This window comes from Taeniopygia guttata, chromosome 7 (assembly GCF_048771995.1).
Source record: "Taeniopygia guttata chromosome 7, bTaeGut7.mat, whole genome shotgun sequence".
NCBI lineage: Eukaryota > Metazoa > Chordata > Aves > Passeriformes > Estrildidae > Taeniopygia > Taeniopygia guttata.
The window spans coordinates 20,970,416-20,995,545 of record NC_133032.1 but is presented as its reverse complement, the minus strand read 5'-3'; the positions used below and the strand labels follow the sequence as shown (position 1 = coordinate 20,995,545).

The window sequence follows — 25,130 nt, the reverse complement described above, 5'->3', positions numbered from 1 at the left end:
AAGCTACCCTGGCAACAAAATCTGTGACAAATCTATGGCAAGCAAAGTACACCTATTATTTCAAGCACAGAACTTTAATAGTTCTTTGCACAGAATAAAAATCTCCTCTGAAACAAAGATTAATTGTACCAACTGAAGAAAAAGCTCAGACACACACAGAATATGCATTAGATCAAGCATCAAAACTACATTTTAAATAATTAAAAAATGTTCCCAGCAAATAAAAATATATTAAATATGTTAGCTTTAAGTCATTAAACCCCAGACAAAACTTGTGACATGGTATGGTAAAAATCTTTTAAAAAAATCATTATCTGGGTGGGAAAACTGTGAGTTAATGGAGAAATTGAATTTTCACTATTTAAAAGAGGACACAAACATTCTGCTTTGGCATCTGTTGATAGGTTCTACTGCAGCAGACAACCAGAAAACCACCAGAATTTTAGCTGTCAAAACAAATCCTCAAATTAAAGAAAGGAGGAAGAAGAAAGCACTGAACAATTACACACTTCCAGCACAAGTCTAGCATTTAGTCAGGAAAAAAAGTATGCAAGAAGGATGGATACAGTCTTAACACTCAGTCAAATGCTAGGAGGATGACTAAATTGGATAGGCACTCAGACACCACACACCCAGTTTTACAACAATGTGCTGAGATCTGTGAAAAAACCTGGACTCAGACTCAAGTGTTACTTATCACTGCCAGGGCATCTAAGCACATGCTCAGCCTCAAGCACTCCAACAAAATCCCCTTGGTCTGGAGACAAGCCCCATGCTGAGCATGGCCCTCTGCATTGGTCAGTACAAGGCTACTCTTCTGATTTATAACACTGAAACAAGGCCGTGATGTTGAAAAATGATTACAGCAAAACAAAGAGACACTTTCACTGCAGGAAGGTACAGAACCCCTTTAAGAAATGTTCATGATATTCCTGAATTGAAAATCCAGCTTTATTTATCACTAAATGCAATTATTTCTTCTACACAGAATTAAACATTAACATTTCTAATGGACCTTTTCCATTTCAGTTTTACTTTCTGCATTGTAACCATCCCTTTATTTATAGTGTTTGGCAAATTGTAATGTTGTGACATAGATTCTTTTATTTTAAAATAAAATTTTTAAATATTTTTAAAATATGCACACACAGTGTAATTGCCTTCATGAACAATCCATATGTGGGTTTTAACAAGTTTCTTCAAGGGAAGAACCTGGGAAAAAGACACTGGTTGAAAGGTCAAAGCACCATAAATGAATTGGGACATAAGGTGCTTAACTACCATTTAATGTCCTAGTAAATACTGAACTGGGATGCAGATTACAAATGCATCTCGCTCTCCTCAAAGCTTTTGACATCACAGAACCCAAGACCATCACACTGCCTTTGAAGGTGGTCACTAGAGACCAATTTGAAAAGAACCCCACTGACTACAGCTTTAAACAGATTTTTAAACTTCAACAAGTGATGCTCCTGCCATCTGAGCTGATCTGACTTCCAAAGACAAGGACACCACTGCAGTAGCTACCACTGAATAGTTCAGAGATTAGAGAATCTACATGCAAGCAAACAAACAACAGTTTTGGAATCTGAGCCTGCATTCCAGCCTACCAAAAGAAACCCCACATAAGTAGAATCTAGATTTTCAAACTACAGTTCAAATCTTTATTTTCACATGTTATAAACAATATGTTAAAAAGGAAACTGTCATAAATGTAACTGAAGTGATTTCAAGGCACTGGAGAAACACCTCAAAGTTGCCTAGTTCTCAAGCAGCATGTAAGAACTGCATTTGGTATCTGAAGAATACAGCATTGAGTCTCATCAATATCAGGAACTCCATAAGGGCACATGACTAATCAGACCATCTTGAAATTAATTTTTCCTTCTGCAGAGATGAAAGAAACAGTTGCTGAAGGAACAGACTCTTCTACCAGGGTCTATATTTTAGAAATAGATTACTTTCTGTTCCTACAAATGATGAACTTCTTTGCGTATATACACATCCTTTCATACATTTGCTATGAAATTGAAAATTCAATACTGTCATGTTATTAATACCCAGCAATACCTACAATCAGCAGTTACTACTGGATGTGTAAACAGGTGCAAGATAGTGCATATTTTTCCATATTTTATGAAATACATTCCATGATACTAAGGCAGGTGGGTAAATCAACTGCTCTCCTTCACTAATTGAATTTGATACCAGACTGCTGGCACAAATTAGGTTATAATCTGATCCAAAATGTTTCATATTAAAAATTGAAAACTCCCAACAGTACTTTGGTTTTCTGTATTACTGAACCATACAAAGCAGACAGGGAAGAATGCTTTTCTGTTTAACTGATCAAATTAAACAGGCAAATTTAGTCTGAAAATAATAGCCTGAAAACTGTAACAGCCATTCCTTTTTGCTTCACCACACAACATGTCTTTGCCTATAAAAAGGGGGAAATTCACAATTAAGAAGCTGACCTTGAATACAGAAAGACCAGTCATTAAAAAGAAAGCTTATTTAATTTGAAATTATGTTTCATTCACAAAGGTCTGAAATGAGTGTTGGACTCAACCATCTCTTTCTTCCCCATCTTCCATATAACAATTTAGAAAACCACTTCCAGATTTTAGGGCTAGTTCTGCAGAACTTGTAACTTGCTGCTTCTTCCTCCCACCCCTCCTCTTCACTGTAGTCTATTAAGAGCAAAGTTTTAGGCCGCATCAGTTGCTTGGGTTATTTGTTTGCTGGTGGCACCAAGAGCAGCACGGAACGGGCCCCCTGCAGCAGACAATGAGCCACGTCAGAAATGATCCCTGGTGGCTCCTGTGAAGGCCCAGCTTTGGGAGCACATCTTCCAGCACACCAAACACCGAGGGCACGCCAGGCACCAGCACTGCCCATGCAGGTGGGAGCAGGCAAAGCAGTGGATGGAGGCACAGCCAGAAGCTCGTTAGCTGGGACAAGCTCGGGACTTGACCTGAGAACGCAAGTGCATTGGGCTTTGCTTTAAATGTTTGTCTTTCAGCAGTTTGTTTCCAAACTAAGTGCCTACTTCAAAAGGCTCCCAAGGAGGCACTAGGGCTTCCTTCCTCAGCATTGCCCAGGAAGCTCTGGCAGTGCAGCAGCTCACCCCCCTGCCCAGCGGGCACAGCTCACTCCCCTGGTAACCTCCCTGGCAGGGCAAACATCACAGCTCAGCACCAACACTCCACCTCTTACAAGGGCTGAGCCTTGGAGCTCTCCTCATGACACATCCTAGGCAATCATGGGGTCTGCACTAAAACAGATATAGCCAAATAATTGTTTCTGAAGTAGGGGAAATTTGATCTAAGTACTTTCTTCCTTATAGAATTTTGATACAGCATTCTGCTCCCTCATTCATGGTAATTTCCTATCAGCCATTCACTGGAAATTCCAACAAAACCACTTTTTATTGCACTTACTTATATCTCTTTCCAAGTTAAGTTACAGAAAAGGGATAATTAACCATCAAGTCAAATTATCCAGAGATCAAGATTTTAATAATAGATGTAGGTAGTCTTTTTATCAAAAACAAAATTGTTTTAATGTCTAACAATACTGCAGTCTTTACCACACTGTTGGAATTGATTCAACATAAGGCCGACTATGAAACCAAGATTCAGATCTGCCTTGGGGAAAAAGATGTGTATTTCAAAAAACAATTAAAACAATATATGCCAACCCATCTGACCACCCTCTTCAACACTGCAAAGTCAAACTACCCATAACTTGCTGTGAAATTTGGCAGAAAAATAACTTAGCTCAAAAATCTGCTGTATCTGCTGTTTTCATTATAGAGACCTTTCCCACAGCCTATGCAACATCTATGTTTACCCTGGGTGCCCATATTACTAAACATCAATACAATCTGTGTTTATATCATCTCCACACTAATCAGGTCGATTACATCTGATATATTGCCCTGTCACACCATCATAATATTAATCAAACAAATGGAGCTGCAGGGAGATGAAGCTGATATATAGGTCTTTAATACTGCTTTTTTCTTCTTTTTTTTTTTTTTTTTTTTTAAATGCTTGTGAGCACCACTGCCATAGGAAACAACTGCCACAGAGCTGCCAGCAAATCACAAGCACTACATAAGTAGCACTGCACAGTTTTGTTAGGGGCCACCCAATCAGAATATAATTCAGCATAGTACAACAAAAACAGCCTTGAATGAGAAATGAGACTGCTGGTCTCACTGCAGTTCTGAGAGACAATTAGAACATGCTATTTGAGAATACCCCAAGAGTGCCTTAGGGTAACAGCAGGATACTGACTAACAGCCATTTGCCTGGTCAATCCTTAAAGAACTTTCTCAAAAGACATACAGAGATAACCTTGCAATAAAAAATGTCTTTATAAACATTATAGCTTTGCATATTTTTATTACAGCAAGACTCTTTCACAGTTAATCACTGTCTACCGTAGTATTCCTGAACAAAGAAATTTAATTTACAGAAGTCATTATCTTTTGAATTTCCTTTCATCTCTAGAAGCAGCCAACATTATTTCTAGAGCATTATTAATCTCATTTACAGCTAGCAAATCAAGATATAAACTGCATGTATCAGTGAAACATATTTTATATATTACAGAGCTGTTAAAAGCATTCCAGTTCATTTCTAGGTCTTCTGAAGCCATACTCCATCTTAGCATAAAGAATGAAAAACTAGCCTACAAAAATTTCTTTCCATGACCCAAAATGGACTGATAAAGATAACAGGGATGTAAATACACAATTGTTTTTGAATGTTCTCTGAACTCGCTTTATTGCTTTATTCTGTGAAATTGTTCTTTTCAAAATGTTTTTTTGTGTTTGCTTTTTTCTTTCAAACAAAAAGAGTTTTTTAATAAAATCAACATTTATTTTTATACAATATTTTCTGGATTCTGACATCCAGGGGGATGAGAATGGGGTGAATTCTAACCACTCTTGGAACAGTCAAACAGTCCAAGTCACAGAAGACTAACAGCCTACCAGCCCATAATGACATGGATAGAGGTTATTCCATGCATAAGTCAAGAAACTTTCATAACTCGCCTAACTTCTATAAAAATAGATGGGTGTTTTTCTTATGGAGCTACCATCAGAGCTACTATGCAGGCAGATTGGTCTCTTCAAGCAGAGAGAATTGTTGACCAAGATGCCAGGCCAAGTTGCTCTGTACTGCTGGCTCACGTTTCAGCCCTCTCTGAGCTGATGATCAGCACATCCACCACCTGACCGGAGCTGACAGCCAACTCCACTGCATATGAAGGTCATTCAGGACAGGGCTACGATGAACACACAGAAAAAAGAAGGGGCTGCTGGCCAGCATCTCATTAAAGCTCCAGGGAATGCAAGGAACAAACTCTAAGCTGAATGACTTGAGTTCTGTGTATGTTAAAGTGGCTTCTTTAAATGAAAATGCAGTAAAAGGAGAAAGGAAAGATATTCAAGAACATAGAATAAAAAAGCCATCTATAGGTAAGAGCTATAAATATCTAACATGTTTACTGTACTGAGTACTTGACTCCAAAAAAAAAAGTTTTTCTTTGTAAGCATATATTAGTGCTATTACAAAAGTATTATTACTAATTTCAAAGTAATCTTCCCCAAAAAAAACCTCTAAGCAACCATAAAACCTGAAAATACCAGTTTGGTTCTACTACTTCTTAAGCTAAATACAATGTGACAATGAAAATCCAGAACATTATTCAGAAATTATAAAAGCTAACATTGATTCCTTAAAAACATATTTACAGAATCAACAAAAATCCTAGACTGTGTTCTTAACCTTTTTACATAAATGCTTCCAAATTGCTGGAGCAGTCAACAAACTGGCCAGACACTATTCATTTGGGCCAGAGGAGTAAAAAATACTCCAGGATACTCCCAGACCTCAATAGAGAAACCATTCAAATGAAGACAATATGTATGTCTGAAATCATAATTTTTTTCAGTAAAGAGCTAATGAAAGCCAACTGCACCCCATCTTATACATGTTTGTTAAAATGAGAAGGGACACAGGTCTGTTGCAAACACCAGAGCCAAACATGGACAAACATGCTACAAAAAAGCCTATAGAGGAAGAAGGAACCATAAAAATTCTGGGCTGCTAAGTCATATGCTTCACACAAGAATTAAGAAATTAATATAAATGCATGAAAGAAATTAATATAAATGCATGAAATTTCTGCTACTCTGAATTGTATTTTAGCAGTGTTTCTGGCTCTTCCCTCCCCTTTATTTTTAATACTGATCACTCCACTATAATGAGACATTTGCTGGCCAAGAGCTGATCTACTCCTGCTGCTTGTTCCTCACCTAGTATCTCAGCCTACCACAGTACCATAATTAGGGCCATGGAGATGATTAGGTTCAGTCATTAGGACTAGAATGGTGCACAGCCTGGCAGGCTGGAGGAGACAGAGGAAGCGCTTTCTCATGAGTCTTCTGCTTTGCCACATACAAAGCCTTCCTCTGTCCACAACACTTCATTTTGAATCTTGCCTCAGTTACACACCAAAACATGGATTAACACTAATTCGGCTTAAGATGATTAAACAGGGCCTGAGGTTTCAAGTTCACAGGAAAATCAAGAAAATTCCTTCTAGCTCCATTGTGCAAGTTGAACACCACTCTAATTACACTGTCAAGCTGAGGATTGTGAACTCTTAATACACAGAGACCTGTTTTCATGCAAATTTTGCTAGTAATAAAAGGATAGGAAGAAAAATACGTCAGCAGAATTGTTCTGGTAAGCAAAATGTTTTTCAAATTCTTTCCTGAGTTGTCAGCAGCTCTAAGTAAAAACAGTCACCAGGGTAAAGTTTTACAGTAGCAGCTGAAAGTTTTCAGTCAAATGTTCTACTTGAGACCAGCATAGTGGAAAGCCAAAGGTAACAGCTATAAACACAGCCACAGTGGTCTGCGTGCCAGACTTACACAGAAGCAACACTTACACATGAATGGCTTTATTCCCATTAAACAGCATAAACTGGGGGTGGGGGGGAGAGCACTTACAAACCCAGTCCAGTGCACACATTCCTTCATCCGTATGGATCACCCACTCTGAACACTCCACGTTCTGCAGGACACAGCAGAGGGCAACACAGTTCAAAAACCAGTTCTCAGCATACTCACCCAGCATTACTAATGAAGACTGGAGCTACAGCAAAGTAAGTGCACTCTTAGAAGACAAGGGCAAGACTGCCATAAAGAAGTCTCATATTTATTCCAAATAATTCTCCCACCACCACAGTGTAAGTTGAGGATGCCAAAACATCCAAATAATAAGCAAAATAAAACTGAAATAATTTGGTTTTAATCTCTTGCCTTCTAATATGATCTGTGGTATTTAGAACACACAGTATTGAAGGAATTAATGCAATAATAATCTAACAACAGTTTTGTTTTTACCGAGAATTAATAACAACTTACCCTAATTTAACAAAGAACTTGACAAAATATTAAGGTGCAGATCACCAAGTGGGACCCAGTGAGCCTGCAAGTCTCAGGGCTTCCAGCCGCTCTTAAAAACAGCAGTGAAGAAAGCATTTACCTACTGCACAGGGGTGCAGTTGACAATTAATTAATGTTTGTAAAGTGCACTGAAGCTGAAAATTACTAGATACCATGCTAAATATTAATTACCACAACTACAACATGGAACCAGAACTGTCATAGTGCTCTCATTGTAAACTCCACTCATTGAACAAGCTGAAAAAAGTTTTCAGCAGCAAGCTGAGGTGAGCACCTTCTATACAGACATATGAACACCTTTGCTGAACATGCTGTGCGTGGCACCTTCCCAGCCGGGTCCCCTTCAGTGCCCGGCGCACGGACTCGCTCGGGGCTGTGGCCCTGCGCCGGCTGATGCGCACAAACCTCTGGCTGCGGTTCCTCACTGGGCCCTGCTTCTGGCCACTACGGACTCACCAAGAGGCTGACAGTGGTTTTCCAGGATCCCAACAGAGAGCACTGACTGCTCATGATCCCCTCTGCAGAGGTGTTTTGGGAAAAAAGGTAACTTTTATAGACACAAGACTTCTAAATCTGGTGAAAACTGTTTCATCATAGTTTTACAGCTCCATCATCTTTTTCCTTTCTGACATATAGCTCTTTCAAAGGGACTAAAATAAATATAGAAATTTAAAAGTGAAGAAAATGGTATCTTTAAAGCAGATAATAAGCAAGTGATGCAAAACACATGGAAATAAGGCATCTACCAAAATATTTTCCACTGTCACCCCTTTAGAATACTTTAAACAAAACAAGTTCAAAGGCAAGACAAGAAACGCCCCCGATCTGAATTGGCAGCTGCCACATGTGCTGCATAGAGAATGCAGATGATCATACTCCACAAATCTGAAAATTCTAAACAAATCTGAAAATTCTAATCAATACCACATTCATCTCATCATGAGCTTTCTGCACTGAAGGAAATGCTGCAACCTGTTTGTTCTCAGCCAGCCACAGGCATAAGTATAATCAATAATTTGCAGTGATATGAGGTCAACTCATGCAGCAGAGATACTTACAAGTAGGGTTAAAAAAAACCACTTAACCATTCTTGTTAAGTAAGTGAACAGACTACTTTGCTTCTAGCTCAGTCACAGGGTATTTTTTAAAAAGGAAGATGATAATAAAACATTAATTGAATGTGTCAGAAGAAGGATGTCACAAGAAGCATATCAATATAGAGAGACATTGCAGCACATGTGCTTTAAAGTAATTGCAGGATGCTGGCTCTGCTTCTAAGTAATTATTACATCAGTTATCTTATTCCCTATAGAGTTATGCAAATTTATTTATTTATTTTAAAAGACAACTTGCCCATGGGAAAGTAATTGCTGTGCAGCTACACAACAGCTGTAAGTTTCTGAAAAATAATGACAAGTTTTATCTCATTGGTTGTAAAACATGCGTTTTGCCATCTTCCAAAAATACTCCATGTATTTTTGAGTACTCAGGCTACTAGTCAAAGACAAGCAAAGAAGATCCAACTCCACTGATGTCCTACATTAAACACATAAAAAATCTCCCCCAAGTCTCTCCCTCACAGTAAGAACAATATTCTTCATTTTATACACCATTTTGAATGTCCTGTAATAAAACAGAACAAGGGTAATCAGAAAATTTCTCAGCTGGAAATGATATAGGAGAGAAAAGGACGCAGTTTGCTAAAGGGAGGTAATAGCCCACACCCTTCCTTTCTACAGAGAGAAGAATTTCTTTCCAGATGGGATTTTCAACTCCGCATAAGAAGTGAAATGCGTCCAAATAGTTACACAATCACCACATCTTTTCCTATTAAGGCAAAGAAAACACTGCGCAGTTTAACTGACTGTTGCAAGCAGACTTGTCACTCCCTCTGCAAACCAAAATCCCAACTCACATCAGTATGTGTCCAATTAAACATGCACTGTGCCTGGCCTTTGTATAGGGCTGGCAGAGATCCCTCTCCAACTCGTCTGGTACTGGCAACCAAGAAGCCCGTGACAGCCACGCTCCAGAGCTCAGGCTCCTGAGCCCCACGAAGCACAGCAGCCTCTGGCAGGTTTCTCATCTTCCATCTTTTACAAATTAGTAGGGGATACCCTTCAACACAGACCCATAGATCATTAAAAGCGCATTGTAATCCTATCAGGATTTCATCAATTATAACTAACTGGCATACCTGGATACCTACCAGATGGTCTTTCTAGCCTTGTGACAAGCCAGTAATCCTTCCTTCTGCAGTGCGAGACACATCCCGCAGGGAGAAACCTGTTCCTTACCTAAAGCAACTTGGTTGATCCATTCCCACAGATTTCTGTTCACTCACCTCTCTTGAACGTCCTTAGAAAAAATGTATTTAAGCAAGCTATGAAATCACAAAGTATTTTTGGTATGCATTTGAACAATACACAGAGTCACTAAAAATGGGATCTAACACTAACATTCATATACCAGAAATTAGAACCTAATAATCATAAAGGACAATGTTTGAAATTGTAAAACCTATGTGTTATTGAATAGTTTTTATTTCCCTTTTAGGACATTTCACTAAATACTGGAAGCTTTTTTAAATTCCCACCTAGTTCCTCCTTCTAACTAGAATCTACCATAAGAGACAAAACAGAGTTTTTTACTCAAAGAGTTGCCAGTTCCCAAAAGACATTAATGCGTATCTCACCATAATTGATCTTATCTCCAAACTGCAGCTGTGGGACACATTTTAGGAGATTAAAGTTTCAGCTTTGACTTACAAAAAGTTTGTTACTTTTGCAATCTGAAGAAATACTTCCAGTCATGAGGGCACATCCCACCAACCAGCAAAATTACAAAACAAATGAAGACACTGCTTTCTTCTTTTCATAATATCATTTGAAGGCACATCAATCTCATGGCAAGGGAGGGATTAATTGCTGAAAACAGAAAACTTTGAGAGTAGGTGACAATACATTTCCTAAGGATGGAAGTTAAGACAGAGCATTTGCAGGACACAGCTGTACGTGTACATTCACACATGCATTAGAAAGACATTAGCAGATTTCTTCATCTCAAAAAGAAATAAACAGCACCAATAATCACAGTAACAATGCAGCTTGACAGTAGTAGTACACAAAATAAAAGCTAACTATTAATAAAGTATCATTAACTCTTCTTCTGAGCATCTTCCCAGCTCTAGACAGCACATTATCACTACATTAATCTAGGAGTACTCATGCAGCAGTAAATCACTTTGCTGATTATCCATTTTTATCTGTTCTCTATTATTTCTTCTCCACAATGGAAACAAATAGCCGATGAACAAATTCCAATTTCCTTCTTTTCTAGCCTTTGTATTTAAAGAAAAACAAGCTTAAGTATCTTGTTAAAATGATACAATGAATTTCCTTCATCAATAGACATTAAAAGACCCACTGCCCACTTAACACACCACCCTATCCACAAGTCTCTACCAGGATCTCAATCTTTCGGCTTTTTCAGACAATGCAATGACCAGCTGTGCTCCTCTAAGCATCTTGGAAAGCTATCTGACATTGTATCATAAATTTTGCTCCAGTATGAAGAGAGCTTGCAAAAAACCAAGCTTCAGGATACCTAGACAGAATATGCACAAACGTATAAAATGACTGAGGAAAGGAGGAACATCAGGTCTGGCAAGTGCCATTAAATATATTGCTAAAGAAATAAGGAAATGCAGCTTCATTGCCTCCCTCTTTTTATTCTGTGGCCAAACTACACCCCTGACCAGATTCTGCTGGTAGAAAACAGATCAGCAGCTGGGCCTTCTTTATCTCACACACAGTTGATAACACCCCAGAGGTGGCTTTGTGCTGTACTTTGCTCACAACCCAAGAGAATGTGCTTAAATAGGGACTCTGGCAGTTAAATTCAGTTAGCCATGTTTAAAGGTCTTGGCCAATCTTACTAAGGAAGATGCACTTTCCTGAGCATGTGGAAGTTAAAGACACGAGCACATGCACAAAGTTATATACCTCATAATACTAAAAGAAAAAAAAAGCTCTAGCTATCTTTGTTACAAGCCTGTAAGTGAATCCACATAATCTACTGCATATCATCACATTTTAAATGCTAAAGTTATGATCTATGCCTAAAGTGACAAACTCTTCCAGCAATCCTTTCAGAGTACAAAATTTACTAGGTTTCTAACACAGGCAAATAGAAAAATACTCACTCTCCCATGGATGCAAACACTTTTTCCCATAAGATAACATTGTAAGTACATTTTGAAGCAGACACAAACTTTAAATAACAGCAGATGGTGCCCATCCATTTCAGATGTCTCAGTCTCTCTCTATAATTCATGACAAATATATTGACAAAATACCCTACTGCCCTTGTTCTTGTCCACATACTTGGTCAGCCAGCAGAGCTACAACACACCAACTAAAAATCTCATCTGTGAAAGAAAATTCAAGTTTTATTTGTTTTATTTGTTGTTTGGATCAAGCTATTCAAAACACACATGTTGTTACTTGTTGATACTACCATGTTGAAACTTGTAGCAGAGCTTCTTGAATGGCTTTTACTCACACAAGAGAAAACTAGGGGACGAGCTGAAATTTCTCTTATATAAATATGCTACACTAAAGATGCTCAGTGTTGTAATATCTGCATACAATCATCAACCCATATACAGCAATTACATGTAACCTAGAATACTTTAATGTTTAATCCAGTGCTACAGAAGTTTGTCAAATTTCTTCATAAGTTGAATAATTTTATAGTCCATTCATGACTAAATACTTTTAAAAATCCAACAGCCTAACTTCAAAGTGAAATATGAAATATATATAGATGAAAAGAACTGTGGTTCCATTGAAGAATGGAAACATGTAATGAATACTATGTACATTATGACATAAACCAAGAACTACTTACAAAATTATTACAAATACCTTAATGCAAAACTAGGGAGAAAGAATTACTTGATTAGGATCAGGATATAAAAAAGATCCCAGACTGCTGGCTTTTGTTCAGTGTCCTGTGACGCGGTGTCCTATGCAAACCCAAGCCTCACTTCCTCAACAACATTTCATGCCCATAAAATAAAAGCAATATGTTCCCACAGTGCAGCAGTGTCAGGAAAAAAAAAAAATCATTAGAAACTGTATTCTTGTGAACACTATGCAAATTTTAAGAAATACAGGAACAACAACAGGTAATACAGAAAAGTAATTCCTATCTTCCAGAAAGAAACTGACAATTTCATATTCTAGATGAGCATAAACACAAAGATGCCAACGCCAATGGTCCTCTGCCAGCAGACCTACTGCAGACTGGAGGCTGAGCCACCTCATTCAAAGTGGTCACTTCAGAGGTGATGAGCATCACCTGGAAAAGATATAACTGCACTACCATTCCCTGGAGTACTGCCTGTTTTCTACAGATAGAAATGCAGCCCTTGAGCCTGTCAAGATAGCATCTATTGCAATATTCAAACGTCATAAATTTAGAATGCAGAAAGTATTTTTCTATTCCCATGTAGTTCCCATGCCTGTCCCCAGCAAAGTCAAAATGACAGCCAGATAGAAGGGAAAATTAAAATAAATAAAATGGGAATATTTTTAAGAGTTTAAGCAGTTAATAAACTACCTAACTGATTCCAGTGGTGTTTGAAAACTTTAAAATTGTCATGCTCACCATCATGATTATCTGCATACGTTAACAGCTAAGGACCCGAGCAATCCTGCTAGAGTATCCAACACACTAATTTATTACAATTAACTACTTCAAAGGTGACCTTTATTGAACCATCTTAGCAATACACAGGATTCTTACTTGAACAATAAACAAAAATTTAGCACTTTATTCTCCTTTCCTATCTACCATGCATTGGCAGCACAAAGCAACAGCACAGTTATGACAAGAGGAGAAAATAATGGAGAAAAGTTAAAATACTCAGGCACCATTAAAAATTGGCTACTAGCTATCACATCCATATATTTGTGCAGAACTCAATCCTGTAAGCTATGCCGACTCTTCTACGATTACAGGACCTTCAGCAAATTCGCCAGGTTCATCACGTTTGCAATCCTTTCCAGTATTATTGACACCTAAGCAGAGTGTCTTCATGATACCTCAGCTAACAATTTTAATAGCACCTTGATGGCCCAGAGGATGGCCTAAGTTTCAAATGAAATATGTGCCTTTCAAGTAAGGCAACAGCTAGCTACAGCAACAGTACACTTACATACCAGGCCTTGGTTAAACAATGCCTCTTCCCTTACCGAGCATTTATGGGCTACATGTGCTCACTCTTTGGAACTCCTCAACAGACAACAGCAGCCTAAAAGTTAACATAGAGACTTGAGAACTTGGAAGAGTCCCTAGCACTGTACCTAGTGACAGAAGATCTTATAGCTCCATCTAGCTCTGTATGGCGGAAATCACTGGGACACCTAGGAAAATGCAACAAAAAGCCCAAGGAATCTCAGTCATCACACACAGAGTGATGTGGGATAACACTGACTGTTATATACTAGTTCTTAATGGGTACAGTAGTGACCATTCTTAAAAGTAAATTATTTGACCACTTTTATGCATGTATCTCTACTCTTCATTGTGACCATTCTCTTCTCAGCTACGTAGTTCATTTAGTGGAACAAGCATGCTGTCAACAGATGAAACAAAAGGGCTGTGGAGTGGCAACTTTTAGACCTAAAATACCTCTCACTGCTACTGTTTCACATGCATTACAGCTACAGGCTATCTCTTGAGCTCTTCCCTAGAAATCGCAGCCATACGGAAACAAAGAGGTGCAGCAACCACCTGCAGGCAGCCACAGGCTCTGTCCTACAGCTCACCAGACACCTCTCAAAGCAGCTGCAGCCCGCAACAGCAGCAAGAGATCCCTGCTGGTCCCACAAGGGGGTCACCCGCAGGGGAGGACAGCGGATTTCGATGGATAGCTCCTCACTATTGTTAAACAACAGGCTAGATACTCATTTACACTGGAATAAAACATTAGCAAGGAAAACACCAGATCATAATTCCCTTCCTTCTGTGAAACAAGATTAACTTTTATAGCTGAATAATTTCACAAACTTTGTGCCTAATCTAAAGTACTATCATTTTGAATCTTTGGAGTAAAAACACGCAATACTTGAATGTGTAAATAAGAGTATTTCTAAAATATACTGTCAACATTTTTTCTCAATTTATGTTGATGCCTATTTAATTAACATCATAAATTCTACTATTTGAGTTTTCACACTAGATTCTTCAACAAGTCAGAGTGTACTTGCATCAAATTTTCCTGCCACAGGGAAAACCATATCCATTACAAATCCAGAACTGAAATTCAAGATCTGGATAAAATTAAGATTAGCTCAGATAGAAAAAGGAATAGAACTCCGCAAATTTTCAGTAGTACACATGGCAGGTAACTGGGTATTGCCAACTACACATCAAAAAAACATAACAGCCTCAGCAATTAAACAAAAATCCACTTCATTTATTGATATGTAAAAATTCAATTCAAGAAGAGCAGGCTCTGCATTTTTGAGCAAATCTTTGTGAGGTTTCCTGTTTCATAACTGCTATTAAGTCTTAACAAAAGAAGAAAGGTAACTATTAGAAAGAAGAATATTTTTAAACATCTTCCAAGATAATTCTTGTGGTTCTTTAAGATTGACAAAGAGCTCCTATAGCATCTTACAACTACAGTTTCTTTAGGATTCTCCATCTCTATATCTCTATCACTCCATCTCCATTTCAATATTTTCCCCTTCTTCCATGTGCAGTATTTTGCTGAACAATCATGAAATAGCATCAGACATTAAAATGTTGTCAATTTTATTTAAGAAGGTCAGTACTTCTAAAAAAAAGCAAAATCTCCAGCAGTATTTTGAATTTCACATAGACTACCTTACATATACAGCATATTTACTCACTACCAGAGTAACAGCCTCATATGGTACAATACCAAGCTTCTATATGTACAATACACAGCCCAGCTGTGGAAAAGTTTTGATCACAGATTAAAGTGACAACACCTGACCACCGTGCTAGAATGACACATCAAATATTTAGAAGAATACACTTAAAATTAGTAATTCTTAGGTGAAAAAAATGTTTTAGTACCTGTTTGGCTCTCTTTTCTAGCATCCCTACCATCTGGATTGTTCCCATGCTTCTCATATGCTGAGTCTACAAGCAAACCAGTTCTGCTAAGCCAAATGAAAGAAATACTAATCTTCACAAATTCTGAGAATGAGCTGACATCACTGGATTTGGCTCCACTGCAAAGCCTACATCAAATTCCTGGATGAGAATTCTTCAACATCCAAGAAGACAGTGCCTTTATCAATACAGACCGAGTTAAACAACAGCAACTTGGCCATCACAAGACCTCTGCTTGTGAAGAACGGCTGTAAGTGCTACAGGAAGCAGCACTGAAATAACTCCAGTGTCCCAGAAAGATTGCATGAGCACATACATGTGACCAGTTCATCTTCATCTCACATTTCAGAAAGTCTTTGCACAGATGAGAACAACTTATTTTTGCACCACTAGTTCAAGCAAAACTGAGGAAAATTAAAGACCTACTGAAAACATAATCTGCTTTTATACCCAAAACTGCTGGCTTCTAGAATTTGATACTGCTGATGGTGCTGTTCTCAGCCACAGGACAAGGAAGCAGGGAAATCTGACCTCACATTACACTTAGCTCCCTTTGGAACAAAGCCAGAACAGGAAGGAAACTGAAATCTACTGTTCAAAAAATTCTCATTGCTGACCATGTACTCCCAAGCCAATCACAGAAAACTCTCCACAACATCTTTGTAGCCCAGCTTCACACATTCACCTGTAAAAATCTTCACGAAATAAAGCACTCAGATTACATTTAATTTTCCACAGTCATCAATATTGCAAACACAAATACAACTTTCAGAAACTAAACATAGAAAATTAAAGGAAAGAACTGAAACTACCTCAAGATGCTCATATGCTCTCATCATGCAGTGTAAAACAAGCCCTTCCATACTTTATTTTCTGTTTTTTGGGGGGGAGGGGTCCCAAGAACTCTGGAAAAAAACTTATAGAGTAGCCTTTCACCCTTCTTTACTTGCAGGATTCCACATGTGTTAGCTAAGCTACTGCCTGTCACCCACAATCCGGATCTGAAGGTACTAGGAATAATAATTAACATGTGCTTTCTGAACTGCATGTCCCTGCTTAGCATTAGAAGTGTTAAAACAAACTACTTTGACTAAATTGTTAATTTTTATTCCATGCCATATCTGATAGCCTCAGATAGCTGGGTTTCAGGTTTTTTCCTTATCTGTTAGCAGAGAAAAACAAACACACATCAATTGAAGTAATAACAAATACCAGTGTGGACCTGCTCTGATGCAAAACGTAATTGGAACCAGCAGAAGACACATTGGGTAAAGAAGGGATGACACCCACACAATTACATTGTTTTCTTAAATGCCAAGGAAAGGTCTTTGAGGGATAGAGTCACTACTGAAAGCAATCCTTTATTTGCTAAAGCCTTCTCACTCTGTCTGGGTTTACTTTATAACAACCAACACAATGCTGCAGCAAGCAAACCCTGGCAGAACTTCCCTTACAGAAGAGAGTCAGAATTGCTAACTGCATACCTCTCAAAAAGCACCCTGGTGGTTAATCTTGCTTTTCCCCAGCATCAGAAATGGGGGTAAAAAACGATAAAATTGATGCAACAACATCATTCAATAATCCATCAGCACTTTTCATTTGTAAACTGTATTTATATTCAAGATCTAAAGTAAATTATTTTTCCCTACTACAATTCTCTTAATTTCAGTTTCTATTCTTATGCAAGTCAATAGCAACAGTTAATTGCCTCAGTAATTAAATATATCCTTTTCTTCAACACATCCAGTGAGTTTTTGCCCAAAAGCCCATAGCATCCTGCTGCACTGTTCCCTTCTCCCAGTGCTGCTTGCTAGTCCTTGCATTGCACAGTCCTTTTCATCCTGAGACCACCTTGCCACTCTAAAATCTAACTAAAAACCCTGCAGAGGTGGGAACACTGTTCAAACACAGCCCAGATCAAGCAGACTTGTTATTTCTGATTTTCAAAAAAATAAAACACTATAAACCACCACAATGAACCAAAAGCATGTTTGCTATAAACCTTTAATGAAGATCTTAAAATTATTTAGACAGCTTTACTTTGTTGAGGTTTTTTTTTATATAAGTTAAGGACAAATACTTGACTAAAACTACTGCTGAGTTTAATGTACATTTTACCAAAACAAGTGACTTACCTAAGAATTAACTAGATACTGACAACACCCTAAAACCTGATTCACGTTGAGCTCTGCTAGTCTTCATATTAATCTTCTTAAAATTCCTGACTTTTAAGAACAAACAATGGTCTCATTACAGGCTTAAAACAATGTTAAGCTTGAGAAGTTTTATTAATACCCTCCCTAAGGCTACCAGAAAATTCCTTAAAGCAAGTGATTTTTTTGCTTTGCTGTGGATTATGCTCTAGGGTAGTTTATTGAAGCTCCCATAAAATGATGAGTTTATCTTATGTCTGCATCAGCAGCCCGTCTCTTTACAGGGCTGAGATGCTCATCAGGAGTCACAGAATAAGTTAACAGAAAAACCTGGAATCTTGCCATATTCACTCTCTATATCCTGCACATAAATTAAGTTTTAACTGACTGTCAAGCATCTGATTCATTTGTGAGAAATAACAGTTTCATCTGTCTAAACTCCAAATACTCAAGAGCTGAAGTCCTCAGAAAAAAAGTGGTGATCTGTTGTAATGGATCCATGATAAGTGTCTACAGAGTTAATGCACTAACGCATTGCCCTAGTTTGAAAGGAGCATAATCGGGGTCACCCTCCTTAAGCAGTACTTTTTGCATTTGTTTCTTTAATGCTTCTCCTCTATCACAACCATGACATTTGGAATTTTAATCAAAAAAGCTGCTATAGACATGCAACTCTAAATGAACCTGAAAACTGAGGTACCAGCTTACTGTTAAATAAAATTAAATACACCTTTCTTTTCAATTGCTCAGATCACTGCCCAAATCTCACAGAATTACTGAAAAACAGCTCCAAAATAATTTACTTCAGCAGGGTTATTAGCAAATTCAGGAGCAACCAAGAGAATAATATCAAAAGCCTGTAAATAAAACAACTGAGCAGAGCTTAACAGAGCCTGTCAGCTCAGCTGGACTTTGGAGACACCTTAGTGAGCAACACATCGTTATTTTAAGACGTTCAATTTTGTGTATCCACAACTAGTAATTGTTTTGCCTTGTTCTGCCATCCAGAGGGGGTGTCTGTAACTATTTAAAATGGAAGAATGGTTGTTGAAGTACTGCAAAGGAGGGAAACTGGGTGACCACAAATAAAGCAACATTCACTTCTACTAAGTGATGAATGTGAACTGCAGCTGAGCAGCTCCCTGCATCCAGGGAAGGGAGTCAGCTTTCAGTCACATCATAGCTCAAGAAGTAACCTGGGGAAGAGAGAGGTTGGTAGTTGGTAGTTTGGGGCAGGGGGGATGCTGAGAGTGGTGGTTTTTGTTTTTTAAACTAAACACTGCATTTGTGACTTTCCCTGCCTAATTGGTTGGTCAATCATATTAATGAGTCCGGGTCTGTGATATGGCACTTTTAATAAAAAGCATAGTAGACTTAGTCATTAAAGCAATACAATCTGTATTAGCATTTTCCTTTTTTTTTTCCCCCAGGGATAAAATGTTGGCACGTGCTAAACACTTGGCCAGGATTCTTTGAAAAGCCATGGTGATATTAGAATTGTGGTTCCAATAGAATGAACTCACTGCTACAGACCACTAGCCTTAATTATTTAGTTGTGTAGACTTCCTAAGCAGTATTCAATTAATCCACTGAAACCCACTTCAAAAGCATTTTTCCACAAGGGCTATTCATATAAACCATACATATTACAAATCTGCTCTAGCTATACTAAGAGTATACCAAGTTTACCCAGGACACCTAACATTATGTGTTGGTTTGCTATTTGGAAATCTATCTCTTCTGATTAGAAATCAGTAAATGCAGTAAAAGGGGAAATTTTTCATGCTAAAGAAATAGTCTAAATATTCCAATTAAGTTTTGCTCTTTCTTCTTGCCTAGTAAATGCAGTGTTAACTAATGCATGTTTGAAACTTATTACGACTGCCCAAAAGAATTTACTGTTTGTAGATAATGTCTGGCAGAGTTATAATCCAATCAAAACCCAAAGAATCATCAGGCCCTGTATATTCTGTAATATTAACACTGTGTCAAGACATATCAACGTCTCCAAAGCACAGACCAAACTATAAAATATAATTTGCTAACCTATATTTTTTTTTCCTGTGAAAAGGAACATACTGCTATTTTTTTCCTACTTTTTCTAATTATTATTTTTACTCAAAGTTATTGTTTTCTTCCTGGAATAGCAGCAGGGAGGCCATTTCTTTCAGTGGTAATTATTTCATCAATATTTCTACTTGTGGTAATTTTGGAAATTCTATTCAATTTAAGGGATGTCCAAGTAGCTGCCAATTATTCCTTACTCAACACCGCTTTTTTAAAGGTACCTTCCATATTTAAGCTGTTGATTAAATGGTTTTAACCAAACTGATGGAATTCTTAGTGTGCCTGTTCAATTGGGATGCAGGACACACTGCAAGAATGTGTCTCCAATATCCTTTTAAGCTAAATGTACATTCTACAGTTAATAACAAAAATTATCAGTGCTCTTTTTCTTTCATTAAGATTACTGGCATCATAAGCAGGTGTCAGAAAAACTTCATACATCTCTGCTTAGAGTCTTTGAAAGCTTCTATACCAGAACAGGACTTTTGAGGCACGTATAAGAGACAGCCCACTCCCCAAAACTAGCTTTCCACAGAGACTTGCGCAAGACCGGATGTGGTGACAGGCTTGAAATCATGACATCGCCATTGGCCTCAGCTTTCACAATACTTTCCAGCCTTTTATACCTGGGCTTGTGGTACCAGAGGCCCTGACCAGCTATCAACATCCAGATGATGATCTGAACACCTTACTTAGACATGATTTTCAATACCGAAGAACACAGTTTTGTTAAATTTTGTGTCATGTTCACTGAAGTCTTGTTAAGTAACTGTTGGTGCCATCTCAGGAGGAAAAGCACAGTACAGTAAGAAAACTTGCAAACATTGCAATAACAGTATGATTTTTAGAAACAACTATATTTTAGCAAGTGAAATACTTAATCTCTTGCTTCTTTAGCATGTCCTTAATTCTGTCTTTTTAAGTAGCACTTGTGAGATTTATTTGCTTCATTTAGATTAATCCAGGATGTTCATACCACAATTAAGTTATATGTACAACTTATTTAAGTTAGTACTTAAAAATGGAACAATTAGAACTTTTATACAATTAAGAATCAGGATCCTCTAGAGGACAATCTATCTGCAAAACTACTACTTGTCACTGCTACATTAAGGCAGAAGCCAAAGGCAAATTGACTTTGCCTTCTGGGAAATTTAACGATCCCCAGAAATTCTCTGCTTAGAGTTAAGTCAATTTTTGTTCATTAATTCCTTATTCCTGAAAAGAGGTTCTGCTCCAGCTTCACCTTTCTCTTCTGCTCATATCATCTTCTGATGACAAATTAATTCCCAAGATTTCATTTTTTAAAACAATATGTGTGGGTCAGAGTTCTACGAAGATTTGCCAGGTTCAAATGGTTTCATATTTAAAGGGACTTTTTATGGCACTTTAGTTGCTCTCTCACAGACACGGTGCAGTACATTCGCAGTAAAGCTCTTTTGCTTTTACTTTTTAAGAACTGCATTCATAAAAACTAGTGACCCAGTTTTAGTGAAGCTTTGCACAATTGAATACAAATACTATATAAACTGTGGGGACAGTGATGTCAACTAAAAGCAGCACTAATGTGAAAGGACTAACCCTCCTTTAAGTTTAAAGTAGCTTGACAGAATGCACAGCAAATCAGCATTTCCACAGAGCTACAATGCTAAGAGCTGTGGTTTCCTTCGTTACTGACAGCTTAGCATTTTCATAACCATTCCATTTTATCACTGGTTAGAAAAATTAAGAAATCTAGTTCAGGTTCATTGTCTAGTAAGCTGTGTTTCTGTCAGGCTGCCAAAAAGTATGTCAAATGTAATGGGAGGCAGAACGCACACCAGGAATGCTTACATGGGAGCAACTGAACTGAAATTTTCAATTCATTTAAAACATAAATCTTTCCATTAAAAGTCAACCCAAATCAAAAACTGTTTCAAAACTAAGCTTAATGCCGCATTTTATAATTGTGGGTTCAATTTCAACTTTTCAAAGCAACATCATTAAAAATTACCCAAATAATTTCATAATTTCTCTCTTTTACTGACTCAATGGTACAAATAACAGTGATCCATTTGCAACAAATCCTCTGTGGAAATACACCTTCTCTTCATGACCCAAGATCATGAAAGTGAAGATCCTCCTACCAATAACTTGTCTTTCTGACTTGCAAAGTGAAGTTTGGTGTTGGAAAATGAAACATAGCAAGATATTTAAAAGGTGTTGAACATGTCTAATACCACAGCATTACATTTTATTGATTTAAATAAGATTGTACTTTTTAAAGTTCCTTCTTATAATTCAGTTAGCTCTGGAATGTGCTTCCCCGGTTTTAACCTAAGTAAATCTGAACTACAAACAGGACATTTTACAAACTGCAAGGTGATGAGATCAGACTAAAAGCATAATTACAGGTTGATTAGAAAAATTGTAATGATGCTCAAAAACTTGCCTCCACAGCAACTGAGCATCTGCTCAGGCTGTCAGCGTGAGCTGAATGAACGGCTCTGGAGCCAAGGCACCAGGACGTACTCTGCTCTGTCGCAGGGGACCCTGCGGTGTCCCCTGAGCTGTCCCCAAGTCATCCTCCTGCCTGCACTCACACTGAAGGAATAACAGTATCCACACATAAAGCACTGTTCTGAGCCACAAACCTTGAAAGCAAAATCCCTCATGAGAATACTGCTTCTCTTTAACCAAGTATACAGTTAAATATAATATTCTAATATTATTGCTTCTAATATTGAAGTAATAATATTAGAATAAATTTTCCTCAGGATCCAGATATGCAACAGTTCGTATAGAATTATTGTAGGAATTATTCCTATAAAAGTGTTTTAAGAATCATTATTAATCTTTAATTAATTTTATAAATTTTTAAAACTTTGCATTTACAATATAAAACATTGTTCCTCTTAGATCTACATAAATTATTACCTTTTTTTTAATTTTTGCTTGTCTCAGCTAAAAAAGGACTTTCACTCAACTATCCTAAAAGTGATGCCGATGAATGCTTCTATCAGTTAAATATAGCTCTGAGCTTCACCACTGCTGGAGATCCTCAATATTCTGGCATATACAGTCCAAAATTAGCCACGGACAAGAGCACAGAAACAGTGAGGAGGCCATGAGACCCCTGGTTTAATCCCTCCACATCACATCCTGCTGCATGCAGGTGACAAACTGCTCTCACCTTCCCACACGTTAAACAGGAACATCTACTACTGGAACGTGTCTGAGTTCTCTTACTCTCAAGCTTCTAATGCGTCTTATCACTATCTTTTTTTTTTTTACATTTCCATCGCCCTGGTAGGTTGTTCTTCACACAAGAACACCACAAGCTTATCTTGGGGCTTTTGTTTGTTCTCCTTCTGGGAGAGACTAGAACTAAAAGCAGCATCAACACAAGTGTACAGTTGTACATAGCACTGCTAAGCTACTTGGATATATCACAGTATTACGAGGTTTTGCTATCTTCACATATGCAAAACAAAAAAAAGTCTTTTTTCCACAGCAAGGATTAATTCATTTGGTGAACAATTATTCTCTTTCATATTAATCAAAACATTAGTAAATTCAAAAGTACAGCCCCTAACATTGTATTCTTCATCTGATCTTGAGACCCTGGCTGTGTTTTTTTTTCTTAAACCTTGCATCAGCCATCCATCCTACAATTTAAAATAACTTCTACAAAAGATGTCAATGAACTGAACTCTCTCAAGCATTAGAATAAAATTCTGTCCATTTAAAAGAATATCAACTTGGGTTTGTTTTCAAAGAAAAAAATAAGGAAACTTCTAATTTCACAACACATAAAGCAAAGGTACACAAGCTTTGTGTAGGAAGCCTCTTTCTTCTCTGTTAATTCTATCAACATATTTAAAGATTAAGTAGCCACCCAGAGGTTCTGACTCCTGTTTTATAACTCCAGAGATTACGCTTAACACACAATGAGAAAAATTGTCTTACAGTTCTGAATTATGATCATCATAGCATGGAATCTCTCTGCAGCCTTCACAAATTACCATAGAACTTTCTGAAGTAATAATATCTAAGTTTTTTTGTCTTCACAGTGAGCTATTCGCATATTAAATTTCCTATGAAATTAACATGACTTCTGGATATGCAGCATCTTAAACTATATTACTTCACTTGTCTGTATGCCTTGCCATGCTTTATACATTATTCCTAACAACTTCAGAATATAAGGAAGTTAATTTCTAAAATTACTGCATTTTATTATTAATGCTGCTACACTAAGATCAAAAGTATTTTTAAGTGGAAATATGATTCTCTGTACAGTTTTCTAACTCTCTGCATGGTCTGCAGCTGATAAAATTAAGTTAAAAATTAAATAAAATTAAAATAAAATTTTGAAATAAAAAAGGCTGGCCCTTTTACTTCAGCTGGCCTGGCAGCCTTTGAAAGGCAGGAGGGAACAGTCAGTCCAAAACCAGGTGGAGTCAGGCAGGTAACTCCAAGCAAGTCTATTCCAGCACACAGGATACATGGCCAAATACGTTCCCTGATTCCTGCTAGAAAGTGAGCTCACCTAAGGAAGCTAGAGCTCACCTAAGGAAGCCTGGCCTCAAATTCAAGCCGTATCTTCAGAAAAGGATCCGTGTGAAGGCATTAGGCTCATAAAACAAAGAAACAAACAAACACCCCAACCCTGAAATCATCAAAAAACAGTCACAAAGTGTAATATCATCCCTACTCCTCCTCCGAACTATTCACACAATCATCATGGGAGATTCAGGGGAACAGCCATGGCACCAACCATAACACCCTGACTGTCCGGCACACACGAATTGCATGTGCATGCTGAGGCTACTGCTGGTGCCGTCCTGCAGCTACAGCAGGACTATTCAACTTACTAACATTTTCCCAAGTAAAACTTCAAACTCCAACAGATCGCAAAATGATCCTTATTGACAATATCTACTTTGAGTACCAATCTTCCAAGCAGAAGCATTAGAGTGCAACCTAATGAGCAAGAGCTCATTACCAGACAATGAATTCAAGAGTGACAGGAATTTCAGGCTCAAGTGCTCTCTCATTGAAGCAAATGTCGCTTATCTCATGCTTTACACTGTGCAAATATGTCTGCTGGAAAAAGGCCAAAGTTCAGAATTTGAGGAAGTTTTAAGAATGAGTTCAGAAGCTGTTAACAAACATGCAAGGTTTATTAAATATTACCAAATAGCACTTCAAAGTTCAGTTGTGGACTACCTATTATAATTGTCTGTTCTGTAGCATGAGCATTGAGTTAATCCAAAAAATCA

At 37.7% G+C, this 25,130-nt stretch overlaps 1 protein-coding gene across 5 annotated transcripts in view; it reads right to left on the bottom strand.

The window, feature by feature from the left end:
* The window catches only part of PARD3B (par-3 family cell polarity regulator beta), a 394,980-nt gene that overhangs the window by 302,259 nt on the left and 67,591 nt on the right, over nucleotides 1–25,130 (bottom strand). Inside the window, exon 1 of one of the 5 annotated variants that reach the window (XM_030277635.4) lies at nucleotides 7,034–7,078. The exons of the other annotated variants lie outside the window; for them this stretch is intronic. Coding sequence (XP_030133495.3) covers nucleotides 7,034–7,063 — 30 coding nt within the window. The 5' untranslated portion in view covers nucleotides 7,064–7,078. Of the gene's footprint in view, nucleotides 1–7,033; nucleotides 7,079–25,130 lie in introns of those variants that run through there. 5 annotated transcript variants of the gene reach the window in all.